We start from the raw sequence: 16,129 nt of genomic DNA on the forward strand, positions 1-16,129 counted from the left end.
CCATATACAATTCGAGTATTTCCGACATCTCACTTGGTAGACAGTTGAATAGAGTAGAAATTGGAACAAAACTGTCATCAGCAGTACCTACTATCTTTCAGACGAAACAGTCAAATTCCATGAGATGGGTCTTTCCTCTGATTGAACTATCGTAAACTAGTTGTAGGAAACTAACGGCCGTTTTCGATAAAACTATTTATCCATCGTTTCACTTACTAACGATTAGTAACCATTGGTAACCATTCTAAAAAATATCTACAGATAGATCATAGAAACGAAATCAGATGTATTGCCTATCTTCAGTAGCTGAAACAATGGATATACGTTTATTGAAAACGGCCGTTAGTATATCGGGCACAAATAAAATGCACACTTCATATTTCAAAAACTTATGGCTTTGAAAAAATCAGAACGAATTTTGGATGTGGACAAATCATGAATATCCACAAAGAAATCTCTTTAATCTTGAATCTTCATAAAAACGCACTTTCGAGTTTTTACATACAGTGTTTTTCATATCCGGTACATTAATACATACGACACGAAAACTGTGAAAATGGACTCTTAAGAAAATAAATCAGCAGAAATATGCTTATCTCATACCGAAAATATTCCTATTAATTCAGAACTGAATTTAAACTCAGATTTTGTTTGCTTTTTATCGAAATCATTTATCTAGCAGCTTTTTCCATTTACACTCCAGAATAGTTGTATTATGCAAACTTTATAGGTATTTTAAGTAGATAATTTTTTCATAAAATGATCAGCACCGGCTTTCGAAAAAATATCAGTTGAATATTTCAGGTCGAGTAGTTTTCACAAAATTAATTATTTTGGATAACAAAGTAGAAAAAGTTCAAAAATTCGATTCTATATTCCAGTAACCATAGATTTTTATACTGAAGTACTAGAGGATTCTTTCTGGTCCATTTTTAAAATGGATAAGATCGCGATCCTGACCAGATGGATAACGAACTCAACTAGACACGTGAATATTCAATTCGAACTGGAAACGAAGCTGTAAAATCTACCTCATAATTGTCGGAATAGCAATCTCTCTGGCAACGCTGTGAGGGAATTAAACGCCACTTACATGAGTCCGTAATGTTATCTTTTTGTACAAAAAGCGTATATTGGACGCCACAATGTTATGAACCTATACTGAAGCCATAACATACGCCAGATGTTGAAAATTCGTATATTCATTTTTCATCGTACGCTATTCTTCGTAGACAGGGAGTATAATTGGTCGTTTCGGTTGAATATACACGAATCAAACCGAAAATAGGTCGTCTCTTTCTAGGTGACGCCATAATGGTTGGTCTATGGTCTGAAGCCATAATGTTCGGAGATGTAAATATATATATATATATATATTATATATATATATATATATATTAGACTGATTCAAAAAAATCAACTTTCTTTTTTTTCGAGAAACACACCCCTAATTATCTTCGGGGCATTGAAAAATGACGTCTGTGAAAATATTAGCCGAAAATATTATTATTTAGAGGTCGCTCATCGCTCATTTCTATTTTCCCTACTAATAGCAGGTGAAAAAAATTCATTTCTGGTTAAAAAATTCCAGTTCGCAAACCAATGGACGGATTCTATTGAGCTATATATTTTTATGTAGGGAATTAGGTACTCTACAAAAACTGTCTCATATAATTTTTCCATGAAACGGCTTTTCGAAAAGTTATTAGAGCTTGAAATGAAACGTTTGTCGGAGTAGCTGTTTTTACTCGGATATTGGGGAGAAATTATTGGAATTTACTTTGAAAATCAGAATATAGTTCTGGAAAGATACAATTAATATGATTCTATGTAGATTCAAATAATTTATGACATCCTCAAATAGTCAACCTCAACAATTGTTAGAGAGTTAGAATTTTATACTCTTCAGAATCAAATTATTCAGCATCTATTATATCTCATTCACTTGGGTCAGAAAGAATGATTGGTTTTGTGCCCTCTTTCAGATTAGTGTTTGTTCTTAAACCCAGTACTTGTCTTCAGTTTCAGTCATAAGACAATTTTGTGTATTCATTATTTTTATAAATCTAAAATAGCCGCTGTCACAAAATAGGTAGTGAACTCTCAATTTTTCAACAAATGTCTCGATATTTGTGGGATCGGTAGGTTTAATGATATTAGAAATAAGTCGCATATAGAAAGCATTTATTCGGTTGTGAAAAATAATATTGGTGTTGGTATATTCAACATCTATAATACATAATACGTTCTTAACAGATAATTTCAATTTTTTTTGTTGCAATCCGGAAAACGATGACGATGTTCGTTTATCAATTGTAAAAGAAACTGTAACTGTTAGGCTCTGTTAGGGGGCACAATAGACCTTAAGGTCGCAGTGAACTGTAACCCCTTCACACTATAACTATAACTATAACTGTTTATTCTTCATTCTTCTTTTAGTAGTTATTGCATTCTTCAATTAAACCAATAACTCGCTCCGCTGAATTGTTAACAACAGACAGATCCTATCATCTACATATATGTTACTTTCACTACATAATGTCTTCTCCAATGAAATCATATAGCGGCCATTTTGGGTTTGCAAAAATAATGAATACACAAAATTGTATAATGGATGAAACTGAAGACAAGTACCGAGTTTAAGATCAAACACTAATCTGAAAGAGGGCACAAAACCAATCATTCTTTCTGACCCAAGTGAATGAGAAATAAGAGATGCTAAATAATTTGATTCTGAAGAGTATGAAACACTAAATCCCTAACAATTGTTGAGGTTGACAATTTGGGGATGTCATAAATGATTTAAATCTAAATAAAATCATATCAATTGTAACTTTCGAGAACGATTTCCTGATTTTCAAAGTAAATTTCAATAATTTCTCCCCGATATCCGAGTAAAAAGAGATTCTTCGACAAAAATTTAATTTCAAGCTCTAATAACTTTTCGAAAAGCCGTTTTATGGAAAAATTGTAAGTGGCAGTTTTTGTAGACCACCTAACTTCCTACATAAAAATATATCGCTCAATGGAATCCGTCCATTCGTTTGCGAACTGGAATTTTTTAACCAGAAATAAATTTTTTTCCCCTGCTATTAGTAGGGAAAATAGAAATCCTCGATGAGCGACCTCTAAATAATAAGATTTTTGACTAATATTTTCACAGACGTCATTTTTCAGTGCCCTCAAGATAATAAGGGGTGTGTTTTTCGAAAAAAAAGAAAGTCGATTTTTTTGAATCAGTCTAATATATATATATATATATATATATATATATATATATATATAATTATAAATATATATATAATTATATATATATATATATATATATATATATATATATATATATATATATATAATTATAAAAACAGCTGTTGATTTACAGGCGCGTACTTACTGGCGAGCCTCAACTGCAACCGGCCATAAAAATCCCATAAAATTTTATGACCTTCCTCCTAATGTATTTGTTGTCCTTTATTATCAACGCATATTTCAGTCGGCGTTGCCTGCTTGTGCAATTGACACAAAACGCTTTGAATTTTAAATATCCATTTTTATTTTTCATTTTTAAGTACTTAAAATATTTTTTTTTTGGAAAACCGTTAAAATGGTTATCTCAAAATGTGACGTTTCAAAGATATTTCATAAAAAATACACAATTTTCGTCAGAAGGAGCATTCCCAATTGGCAAATTTCGATAATTTTTATGGTTTTGAAAACAATATTTACGAAATTATAGTAAAAACGGAAATGACTCTCATTTTCGAAATTCCATGACATTTGTAAGTATAGAGCAGCAAAGAATAATTGAAAGACCACTTATAAGTGCATTCCCTTGACACAGTACTAATAGAATTATTAATTTTCTGAAACTTCCGCGGTGTTAACATGCTATATTCCCATTTCTTTTGCAGAGATCTGAATCTACTCTTTGCCTCGGTTGTCCTCCGCCAGATCCTTTCGACACTCCCATGTCGGAAGCGTTACCTCTAGCCGATCAACCGCATCTGTTGCAACCGAACGCCAGACGAGAAGATCTTTTCGGAATGCCCAAACAAGTAGTTACTCTAAATTCCACAGCGACCAACTCTGATAATCCCTTGGAATCGCTTCCGACTAAATTGAGTCTGTCAACACGTACAACGGAATATGCTATGAGTCAGCCGGCTAAAGCGAATCATCCCATCGCTCAGAATCTGAACGTAATGGGTCCAAATCCGCTCTTTTACCCACAGAATTTCGTAGGAGATGAACCAATGGATGTCGATAGGCCTACTACTAGCCGGGATGTTCAGACTGATAGTTTATCAAATTCTGAGGAGCCAAAAGCTTTGGAGCCATTTCAAAGTCTATTAGATGCCGTGAAGAGTGAAACTGGTGAGTTTCGAATAAATTTTTCTGCACGAAATTTGAAGTGCTCGTCAGAAGTCGAGGATATCGAATTCATTTTGTGTTTTCTCTTCAGAAAAACCCTATTTCCTTTTGAAGTATATATATTTATAGTTTTCCAGGATAAAATAATAAAATTTCAAAGAAACGATGTATTCACGGTGGCGAAAGTACAATATTTGAAAAATAAAATTTTACGAAAAACCGACATTCTGAATATTTCCAAAATTCATAGTTCTATTTTCGGTACGAATAAATAGCTGTACCCGTCTGCTTTGCGGGTCGAATTTGCTTTACTTCGATTCCTTTATCCAAAACGTCGGCGAAATGTCGCGTAGGTGGAAACGTGAAAAGTAAAAGTCTAAAGCCCTCCTTGAATTTTTCTCTTTTCCATGAATATCGGTACCGTCGCGTGACAATACGGTCGATTTTATTTCTTGAATAAATTATGATATCTTCATACTGGCATATCTCGCAATATATTTGTTTGTGTATATGTGTTTTGCTATCATGAAAGCATCTTTAGCTAAATAATTCAGCGGCAGATTCCGATTTTTTCAGATGGCAGATAACCCTTTGTTTCAAAAACCTTCACTGATTTCTAAAACAATACGCGAATTTTATGAATTTTACACTTCTTAATGTTGTGTGAAAATTTTCACAATTTTCTCCTATTTCAGGAGACTTGGAAGAAATACCACAAGATTTATCTTGCAATCGTGAGAATGCTGATTTCAGTCAATCTAGATCTAAGTCATTACTTTTAACACCGAAAGATTCAACAGAACAAATGGATATTCCCACGTCAAGACCTCAAATCATTATGTCGCCCAAAAAAACATCTAATGAAGTGTCAAGTTTGGAACAAGTAAGTATTTTTCTTCATCTACCACTAAGCAATGTTGGTAGTAATTTACTAAAACAAATGATTTTTTTTCAGATTCCACTCCCAGGGAATACATCTTCATTATCATTCGTCATACCAGGCAATTCTGAGAGTTCAGAAGACTTCAATATGCAATGCTCTGATAGTCAATATTCGGACTCGCAAATCCAATCAGCCAGTTCTTCTAGAAGTCCTAATACAAGTGTTATTGTTAGGGTAGGATCCTCATCAGTGAGTAGAAATAAATTTAATTTTATTTCAGTGTTCCTAATTTGCAACCAATGTTTTATTCCTATCATTTTTCAGAATCAGAAGATGGGTGTTGACATGATAATGTCTGTAGACAATCAACAGACTGAAACTTTAGAACATCAAGAAATATCAGCTAATGTTACAGTTGTGACAACGCCAAGTGTTAATCCTGAGATTCCTAGGCCTACCATAGGCCAGTCTGTATCTCATGATCTACTACTTGGCAGATGGAGGCTCTCCCTGGACTTGTTCGGGAGGGTCTTCATGGAAGATGTGGGTTTAGAACCTGGCTCTGTGGTCTCGGAGCTTGGTGGTTTTCCAGTAAAGGAGGCCAAATTCAGAAGAGATATGGAAAAGTTGAGAAATAATCAACAACGAGATTTAACTTTATCAAAGGTAAAATACTTTTGTTTAACTCAAAGTGATGAAATTCACAACTTTTTTTTTTTTGTTAGATGGAAAGGGAAAGAACACCATTACTGGTTCAGACTTTCAAAGAGCTGAATACTCAGTTCAACAATTACAATCGAAGAACTTCGTCTTCTCCCCCTTTAGCTGTGAATAGAGTTAAAGTTACGTTCAAAGAAGAACCGGGTGAAGGTTCCGGGGTAGCCCGTAGTTTTTATACTGCGATCGCAGAAGCCATATTATCACAAGAAAAATTACCAAACCTAGAGAGTGCTCAAGTTGACAACAAATACTCTCAATACACTGTATTGCAAAGGTTAAGAAGGGACAGGGATGTACTGAGAAGAAATGCACAATTGAGAGGTATTTAGTACAACCTTTTAATCTCCTAAATGTGATTTTTACTAAAATGAGTTGTTTAATCTTGACACGTGTTTCGCTATCACTTCTTTAGATGGGTAAAGGTCAACAGAAATATTTTGTACCGAACGAGAATATACGGGGTGTTTTCAAAGGTGAGGTTTTTTTTGACAGAAGGTAGAACTCATCAAAATAAGTTTTTTAACCAAAAATTGTCTATATAAAATATCCAAGATGGCTGTAATAAGAATTTAGAAGTTCGACAAAATTTCATTGAATTTCAAGTACGGGGCTGTGGAAGGTGACTTCTGCATCGCAAAAACGAAACAGAACATAAACATATGGCTGGATAATGAATGGTTCAGTACCAAGTTCATCGGATTAGAAGTATCAGGTCACTTTTGAGAGAATCATAATTATTGTTGTATTGTGTGATTTAGGGGTGAAAAAAAAATGTAGAAAATCGGGGCAGTTTCTTGAAAGTGCTTATGTTAGTTATGCTGAAAAAGTGCTATGATATTTCCCCATTTCGTCCAATTTTTACGACGATTGTTAGAATGTTCGAACAACAAGATTGTTATGCCCATTGTGAAAAAATTCGTGAAAATTTAGACGAATATTATTGGTGAACTTTTGAAGTATTATTCTATTTTTTTCACTTGTGTCGCTAAGTCTCTTCTGTCAATTGGTATCGAAATGAGCCATTTCATAAAATCGTGTAAGTTACTAAAAAATAATGAGAACAATTCGACAATCCATTTTGACCAGTTCTACCTTCTGTTAAAAAAAAGCCTCGTCTTCAAATACACCCTTTATACAGTCCTCTTCATTCTCATGACAATCCCTACGTCAACTTGAATTTTCGTAATCTGTATATATTCTTGTTCAGTTGTTGAATTACCTATCTAAAATTGTTCAAAAAAGTTTTCGAAATGTATTTCTAATTTGAAAAAATTGGTATACATACAGTGTTGACGTAAGATAAAAACAGTGTTGAAGAATCGAGATATACTATATTGAAAGTGCTTGTGCTTTGAATAAATGGTAGCCACTTAAAAATTTCTGTATGAATGTTCTACCTTCAAAATATGCTTGTTGGAAAGACTATGAAATCTTTTCCTAAGTATTTCTTTTGTGCAGCTTTCATTAGATTTCATTCAAAGATTGAATTCAGAAGAATTTTACCATAAATATTATGTTTTGATATAATAGCCAAAGGAATTATTTAGGGTCCAATAGGGTTATTAGAGACAACCAGAGAAGAGCATTGAGCATTGATGCCAGACCTTTTGTACCTATTGAACCAGTACCAGATGCACCTTCGATGCCTGACATTTCTGGACCTCCATCCGGATCTTCAAATAACCCACCCAACTCTAATGCAGCTCCAAGAAATGAACATCTCACTGGCCATCAACAACAACTTGGAGATAGATTATATCCAAAGGTCAGTTATGATATATTTTAAATACTAAGTAGTTTTTGTTCAGTAGAATTCCATTGTATATATTTATGTATAACCAAATTATAGAATGAGAAACATTTTTAGGTAGATGTATTGTTGATCTGAGTAGGCTAAGTATTGGTATTTTATTTAACATTCATATTTCAGATGTAAGTAATTACACCTAACTGACATTTATTTGAAGATTTTGAAACAAATGTGTGATTAACATTCTTGAAATATTTTATATTGGACACAAATTTTACTTATGTCTTTTTTCTTGGTTTCTTTTTTAGGTTCATAGCTTACATCCAACATTTGCTAATCGAATAACAGGTATGCTTTTGGAACTTTCACCTGCCCAACTTCTTCTCCTACTAGCTTCTGAAGAATCCTTGAGAGCTAAAGTGGAAGAAGCTGTGGAATTGCTAATAGCTGATAGTCAAGCTCGTCGTCAACCGCATGAGCAATTGTGTGATGAACTCTTAGACTTAGATGTGTTTTCTCTAACAGATAGGAACAGAAAAAGTGGACAGAATAGTGGGACTGAAAATTCTGCCAACGAGGATTCTGTGCAAGACGACGAAGACAATGCCCCCCTCTTCTATTGTCCCGGAAACAGGGGCTTTTATGCTCCTAGACAGGGAAAACCATCATTCGAAAGATTGAATGCTTTTAGGAATGTGGGCAGATTACTTGGATTGTGTCTTTTACAGAATGAACTTTGTCCTATCTTCCTTACCAGGCACGTGCTGAAAAGTATTCTAGGAAGACCTATCAAATTCCATGACTTAGCATTTTTTGATCCAACCGTTTATGAATCACTACGACAATTGGTTGTTGATGCTGAATCTAAAGAAAATAATGGATATTTCTCAGCATTAGATCTGAACTTTATGTAAGTATTTCCTAAAAGCTGTTTAATTAATGAACAATTGTATTGGTAGGATTTTTAGCATAGCGTTTGAAATCATCGAATAAAAGTTAAATTATAACAAATTATTGTAACATCCATAATTTCCGCATACAAAAATTTTTTGTAATGTTTTTATGAATAATTCCGTTCATCGTTAGCCAAATATATATATGATGAGACAACGTTTTTTGCTACAATGAAAGACCATCATCATTTTGTTACAGAATGGACTTGAGCCCAGAAGAAGGGGGTGGAACAATTGAATTAATGCCTGGTGGAAAGGACATCGAAGTAACTAATAGTAACATTTATGACTACGTTAGGAAATACTCCAAATATAGGATGATCAAAGTTCAGGACAAGGCTTTAGAGGTAATTAAAAAAACTATACTAAGCGCAAGTATTCCTCAAAATAAAATATGGTCTTCAGTGAGGGTTGACCAGGTAAATCTACCCATAGGTGAATCATTAAATCAACTCCGAATTAGTTGGAATACCCCAAAAATATCAACAGATTTTGTTGTAAAGTTGAGATGAATTCAACTTGACGTTTGAGTTATGTTCTAGTTACAATAAAAAAACATAGAACTACTGCGGAAAAAGTTCAAAGAATTAGAATTGAAAGGACGCACTTTTCAACAGTGGCGTATATAGCTAATATTTTTCAGGGGGGCCGAGACGCTTACCCATTGAATGGTTAGGTTAGGTTAGGTTATGAATTTATGACAGTGTATCAACTGATAAAATGGGCATTTATTATTATCATCTGACTTTGACAGGACCACTGAGGAACACACAAGTGTTGACTAATTTTCAGAGAAAATGTCGTTCAGTGAAAATTATTTATCCCTCAGTAGTGATATGGAATGAAAGTGAAGTATGATATAGCTTTTTCTATTGGTAAAACTAGTGTTGCACTGGATCACAGAACATGAAATATGAATTAAGATATCTTGAAATTATTTCTTTGTTTATCCAGTCAAACACCCTGTATAATATGCATTCAATGCGCTCCAGTTTTACTGATGAAATTTTCTATTACAGCAAATTCCATTTGAAGAAGTCGCTTCTTTTGGAATTATTGTAGTGACATTAAAATATGCATTCACACTGCACTAGTTTCACCAATAGAAAACGCTAATAAAAAACTGACCATTATCGCAAATATCGACTATTTACAGTTTTAAGTTTTGTGATAATAAATGTTATAGAAGCTTTGTGTGCTCCTTAAGTGTCATCGATCCAAAATGCCCAATAATTGACTTGAGGTCAAATGAGAACCTCCACTTATTATTTGTATTAACATTTTTTGTACAGGCAATTCGAACAGGAGTATTTGATGTTTTACCTGAAGGAGCCTTAGACGGTCTGACGGCCGAAGACTTGAGACTTCTCTTAAATGGTGTTGGTGATATAAATGTATCTGTACTAATATCTTACACCTCTTTTAATGACGAATCTGGAGAGAGCAGCGAGAGACTGGTGAAGTTCAAGCGGTGGCTGTGGTCCATAGTGGAAAAAATGTCCCATTTAGAAAGACAAGACTTGGTATGTTACGCTTTTCGTATTTTAAATGATTATTTCGTGACAAATAGATATGCTCAAAAGTTCCTGTTACCTTCTGCATTGAAATTTTTTCAAACTAGTTGATCGCAAACCTTGTGGATAAATAATCGATACAACTTTATGAATAGTTTCAACTTCATCCCTTTTATAACGAACTTACATTTTGTTTCTCACCACTTTTTTTGGTGGACTTGAATATAATATAATCATCATTCATATATTTTATCTGAATTTGAGGTGTAACGTTAAGGAAATGCATGTCAAACAGATTTTACTACAAAACAGCAAATGATTCATTCCAATTGTTTTCAAGGTTTATTTCTGGACTGGTTCCCCAGCTCTCCCAGCTAGTGAGGATGGTTTTCAGCCAATGCCATCAGTAACAATAAGACCAGCTGACGATGCACATTTACCAACCGCAAATACCTGTATCTCTAGGTTATACATACCCTTGTACAGCAGTCGAACTGTGCTTAGACAAAAACTGCTGTTAGCTATCAAAACGAAAAATTTTGGATTTGTGTGAAAAAACTTGAAGACTCTAATACTATTCATCATTTCTGATGGCTGAATTATAAAGTTAGGATATTTCATATTTCTTTGCTTACTTTCAAAAGGAATGTAGTTTTTTTTGTAATTGTGATTGATGTTATATAAAACTATTTTATGTAATAAAATCAATAAAGTGATATCGGTATGTAAATAACGTGTACTATTATAATGTATTAGAAAACGTAATGGGTGCTTATATTCGAATTTTCAAAAGTATTTCATGTTTTTATACCCTTTTTGTGATTTGTTTCAAAATATTGTATGTTAAGGTTTTATTTGTAAGAGAAATATTTTTGGAAATTTTCAGGAACCGTGTGGGGATCTTCTTCACCAAAAGAATGAATTCTTGTTATTAATTTGTAGATGTATATATATATTTTTCGAATTATTTGAAGTCGAGCTTGTTTCAACTTAATAATTTGGGGTTTTGATGTGATATGTGATGAAATTGTTGAACAGGAAAATTCATTATAATTGAGTAATTATATTGAAACTAGTTACTTAGACTAAGAGTTATTACCTTTCCTGAAAAACCAACACTTATGTACTGAAAAACCCATTCAAGAATGAAACAGTTTTCTGTTTATTATTCATCTTTCAAATTGCAGCAACAATAATCCTGTATTTTACACTTTAATTAAGTTATTAGCAAGATCTAAATTGAATAAGTTAGCGTGTAAGTTGAATAAATCGATGCAGCCAAAATTCACGTAGTTTTTTTTAAGAGGGAATGATGTCATGTTTTTCTACATTTAGAAGATTGATAGTCGTATAGGGATGCATTGTAGAAAATACTTCCAGCTGAGCCTGACAATCCAAAGAAATATAAACTTAAATATTTGGCAATAGTCGTAAGATAATAATGTGATGGGTATGTACCTTATATACTCTTGGTTGCTTTGGTTAGTAACTGGACAGTTCCGATATTGCTGGTTTTACTGACCCGCAATCGAATAACAATAGAACTCGAACGTCTGGACCAATAGTCTCTGGTAATACTGAACAGTACTGTTCGGGAATATTGGAACTACCCCTATATCAGTGAACGCAATAAAGTGCATTGCTCTGTATATAGGAAACTTCATTAACATATCTTGCAGAAGAAGTAAATTAGTAAACGCTCTAAAATCTTGGAAATGTTAATGGACAAACAAATTTCTATTTGTTTATATAAACCTACACTGAGTCTGTATATACACTATAATTATACAGGGTGTTTCATTGGTAAATGAACCTAAGCTAGAGCTACCCTAGGCGAGTCCAAAAAACCCATATTAGATAGGTCTAAATAATTCCATAACCGACATACAGGGTACTCCATGTTTCACCATACATGTTCCAATTTGTGATCAAAGTGCGAACTGAGTGTGTTGCTCACTTAAATCTTACTTCATAAACAGAACAGATTGTCTTAGAAAGATTTGTAACCGAAATAAGCAAAGAAAACATTTCTCACTTCGCTTTCCCTGGAGTTCCCTTTGAGCAAAATAACGTGCGGGACAATGAAATCTACTGAATCCAAAGATATTACACATGTAATTCTTTTCAAATATCTCCATCAAATCCAAAAATTTTGATATACAGGGTGTTGAATCCCAGCTTGGAAGATGTCCCACATTTTTCAATTACGGACCTGGAATTTTTTGGAAATTTAAATGTGAATCTATCAAAGTGTGCAAGTGAATCATATATTCCAAATATCAACCAACTATACTGGTTGGTTCAAAAGTTATGAGAAATTTAAATGAAGCACCCAGTATCTCGGTTATGGAATTGATTAGACCTATCATATATGGGTTTTTTGGACTCGCCGAGGGTAGCTCTAGCTCAGGTTACTGTATGCACAGAACACACCCATACTGATTGACTTACTTTATGACTGTATGTTCATTTCCCAATGAAACACCCTGTATATAATATATACACTTTGGCTAGTAAGTGGGCGGTAACCCTCGGTTACCAAATGTGTATAACGGACCATACTATGGAGGGTATGGTCCATAGACCATACCCACTCTTTTATGGTATTTGGGTTTCTTCTCTAAAATATTAATTTGGTCATGAATGAGATTGATATTAAAAAAACAGCTATTGTAATATAAAAACAGCATTTGACAAAACTACAAGAAAGCTCTCAGAATGAGATGGTTTGTACCAAAATGTTTTAAAGTAAAGTTTAGGAACCCTGTATTTTAATGAAGGCATCTTTGAAAGGTGTTACCTACGGAGGAGAGACCATAGTGTTACCACAGCATGGAAACGAAGTGTTACAAATGCACATGAACAAATTTGAAAATAAAGGATGTTTATTAACACGTTGACGGACAGTTGCGTCTATAGCCGTCAAGTCATTTAAGCAGAAAGAGTAAAACTATACTTTTAATATTCTAAAAATTACAAAAACATATATTGTCAATTTTCGAATTTCACTTGTTTCTACTGTCCGTCAACGTGTTAATAGTGGTTCATAAGAGCTTTGTTTTGATAACTATGAATTATATCAAATAATGGTTTTCTATGTTGTCTTCTGGCCCGTTAAGCTTTTCTTTTCAACAATTTTCTCTGGCAATTAACTATTGTATGAAACCCAATGTTATAAGCCGGCTAAATGAATAAGTCTTTCAGGCATATGGGGCTGACCCAAATGAAATGGTTGTGTTCACAAACTTACTCTGATTACTCAAAGGGTTCACAAACGAACTTTTAGTTCCTCACAGTATGTTCTCTGAGCATGGCCATATTCATACTCTACTCTCGGAGTAAGTTTGTGAACACAACCAATAATTTGCATTTAATCTGGTCTACTCATTACCAACAAAATTTTTGACACAAAGAGCCTGATCTTTAAAGTATATAACCTAGGCAACGTATATAAAAGATAATCTGGATTTTAATATTTATTTATCAACTATATAAAATTATTGTTCCTTGACATCTTTAAGACGTCTCACAGCTGATCTAACTGTGGCTGCTGCTGTTGTAGAGTATACCCATGCGCCACCAGCAACTACCCTCTTGCACCTTTTGCAAGACCAAATTCCTACTACTGACCTTTTCATAGCATCCTGGAAAAATTCATAGATAAATTAAATATAGTCTATTCGAAGAGTTTCGCTAAAATGTTCAAAAAAGTAATGGAAACATTAACTGAATAGATTTATTTCAGTGAATACTATAATATTAATTACATTATATTCTTTTGTAAACGTGAGATGAATTGATGGAACAAGATGCACTTGCATAGGATAAGTACAGAAATAGGCAGTTTGATTTGTACAAACTTATCAGTATTGATTGAAACAAATTTTACTACTCAGTATCGGGAAATCAACAATAAATTTAATATGTATATGTTCAGAGAGAATATATTGTGTTAACGAATAGAAAAGGGGAATATTGGATCTAAATAGATCGTTTACTTTGACAAAACATCAATATTGCAATCGCCTTGTTTCATCGAATTACCACCCAATTTGCAAATAGAATAATAACAATCCAATTTTAGTTTAGCAAAGTACTAATCAGTATATAATCTAGGTACTCTAATTCATCATATCGTTAAACCTACCTTGCCACAGAAACTGCAGGAGTATTTACTGTGTTGGGTAATTTCCATCTTTTTTACCATTTTACGTAAGGAAGCACCATAACGGGTTCCATACTTTCCTACAATTCCGACCTTCTTGGTACGTTTGGCCTGAAAAAAAGTTGTACATTAGAAACATTCATGTATCCAATGGTTAACCTAGACAAATTTTAAATTCCATAAATATATAAATAACATGTAGTATTAGTACAATTTTGTATCGAAGAGGAATATTTAATTCTGATATAAGAATTGATTCCTTAGATAAAATAGGATTTACAAGATACATACCATTTTGTGTAGATTATTGATGCTAACTAACGTCAACTGCAAACAAGGTTAGGAGAGAAAGAAAGCACAGAACAGAGACAACAGTCAAAGTAAAATGTCATAACGTCCGCCGTCAATGTCATTTGTCAAGTCTTGTTTTTTTGTGGTCAGAAAATTTTGATGGGGCTAACATTATTCGTTTCAATAAAAAAATGAATTCTTTAAGCTAATCTTATAAACGTAAAAAAGTTAGATTATTCAATAATTCTGAGCGATTATTAGTTAACTAATCGGAAAACTAGAAGATAAATTTTATTCTGTGGTTATGAAATATTTTTTTTAAATTTTGACATTGTGACACTTAAATACTCATTGACGTTTTCAACCGTTTTCTCTGATGGGTTTAACTTTTCGTAACTAGTTACGAAAAGTGAAATATTTCACATTTCGAAACTGATGATGAAAAGACACTTGCTTCCATAGTAACGGAGTGAAAAATTAAATATTTCCGTCACTAAACGAAAGCAATCTGTTTTTGGTACTTGTAATTTGAATTCATAGCCACATCCTATTTCAAAATATTGCGTTAAAAACGTTGAGAAATACTATTTTTCAAGGGTTTCACAAATATTATATGCAATCAATAAAAATTTGAGTGTTACCTTGAATTTTTCATGGTTCATAATTTTTTAGGAATATTTTAATTTTGCAATGTTTGTAATGTAATGAGAGTAAAAAGAAAATATTTTTATTCAAATTTTTAGTAATTTTTGATGCTTTCACACATTGATCGATTTGGTTTGTTTTTCGATTATATCAATCCATAATTGAAATTTGTGATTTTCGATGCAAGCGTAGCCCACAAATAACATATTATTTACATACAAAGGCGCTTATACTATGAACTTATAGTATAAGTGAGGCAAGTGAGCTCATCCTTTAAGCTCTAATCAAAGCTTATAGAATTATATAATATAATGAAAGTGGACGAGAATACAACCGAGTCAATATATAATATAATATTTGGCGCTAATATTACGAATTAGAGCGCCCTGCTTACATTGGCTTACACACTTGAGTAAAAGCGTAAATTCAAATGAAACTTCCTCAAAGATGAATTTGAGTATCACATGAGCAAATATATGTTGTCTTTGATTCAAACACTCATAAGTCTAAGGGGGGAAATCGATATTTGAAAAATTAATTTTGGTGGATGCGCCTATCCGCTTTCTGTCGTAACGCATATTTTACAAACTAGATAATTCCAATCGAATTGTAAGACAACAGGGTAAAGATCTTTAGCATCGAACATTTGGATAATTTTTATTCTCTGTTGGTAATTCTCAGAGATATAAAAATAATTACTTTCTTGTAAATATCAGAATATCTGAAGCAAAGCAGCAGGAAAACAGCGAAGTGATCGATACAATGTGTAGAGGAGTTGCGCCTGTCGTAAAAAGCTAGTGCTTCCGCCATAGAGATGGCACGTCCGACCATTCTGCG

At 33.2% G+C, this 16,129-nt stretch overlaps 2 protein-coding genes across 11 annotated transcripts in view; one reads left to right on the forward strand and one right to left on the reverse strand.

Moving 5' to 3' along the window:
* The window catches only part of LOC123312208 (E3 ubiquitin-protein ligase UBR5), a 59,359-nt gene extending 47,884 nt beyond the window's left edge, over positions 1-11,475 (forward strand). For 9 of the 10 annotated variants that reach the window (XM_044896504.1, XM_044896505.1, XM_044896508.1 and 6 more), the window contains exons 30-39: positions 3,912-4,374; positions 5,067-5,254; positions 5,327-5,503; positions 5,579-5,920; positions 5,980-6,295; positions 7,522-7,739; positions 8,033-8,634; positions 8,877-9,024; positions 9,970-10,200; positions 10,532-11,475. In XM_044896504.1, coding sequence (XP_044752439.1) covers positions 3,912-4,374; positions 5,067-5,254; positions 5,327-5,503; positions 5,579-5,920; positions 5,980-6,295; positions 7,522-7,739; positions 8,033-8,634; positions 8,877-9,024; positions 9,970-10,200; positions 10,532-10,744 — 2,898 coding nt within the window. In that variant the 3' untranslated portion in view covers positions 10,745-11,475. The remainder of the gene's footprint in view (positions 1-3,911; positions 4,375-5,066; positions 5,255-5,326; positions 5,504-5,578; positions 5,921-5,979; positions 6,296-7,521; positions 7,740-8,032; positions 8,635-8,876; positions 9,025-9,969; positions 10,201-10,531) is intronic. The other variant, XM_044896513.1, reaches the window with a different exon arrangement.
* Positions 11,476-13,654: 2,179 nt separating this feature from the next.
* LOC123311398 (60S ribosomal protein L37a) lies at positions 13,655-14,761 on the reverse strand. Its single transcript, XM_044895310.1, has 3 exons — positions 14,648-14,761; positions 14,339-14,467; positions 13,655-13,835 (listed from the first exon to the last, which is right to left on the reverse strand). Exons 1-3 carry the CDS (start codon positions 14,648-14,650, stop codon positions 13,689-13,691), a joined length of 279 nt encoding a protein of 92 aa, XP_044751245.1. The 5' UTR covers positions 14,651-14,761; the 3' UTR covers positions 13,655-13,688.
* Between the last annotated feature and the right edge of the window lie 1,368 nt (positions 14,762-16,129).

The sequence above is a fragment of the Coccinella septempunctata genome, chromosome 4, assembly GCF_907165205.1.
Source record: "Coccinella septempunctata chromosome 4, icCocSept1.1, whole genome shotgun sequence".
In the NCBI taxonomy this organism is placed as follows: Eukaryota; Metazoa; Arthropoda; class Insecta; order Coleoptera; family Coccinellidae; genus Coccinella; species Coccinella septempunctata.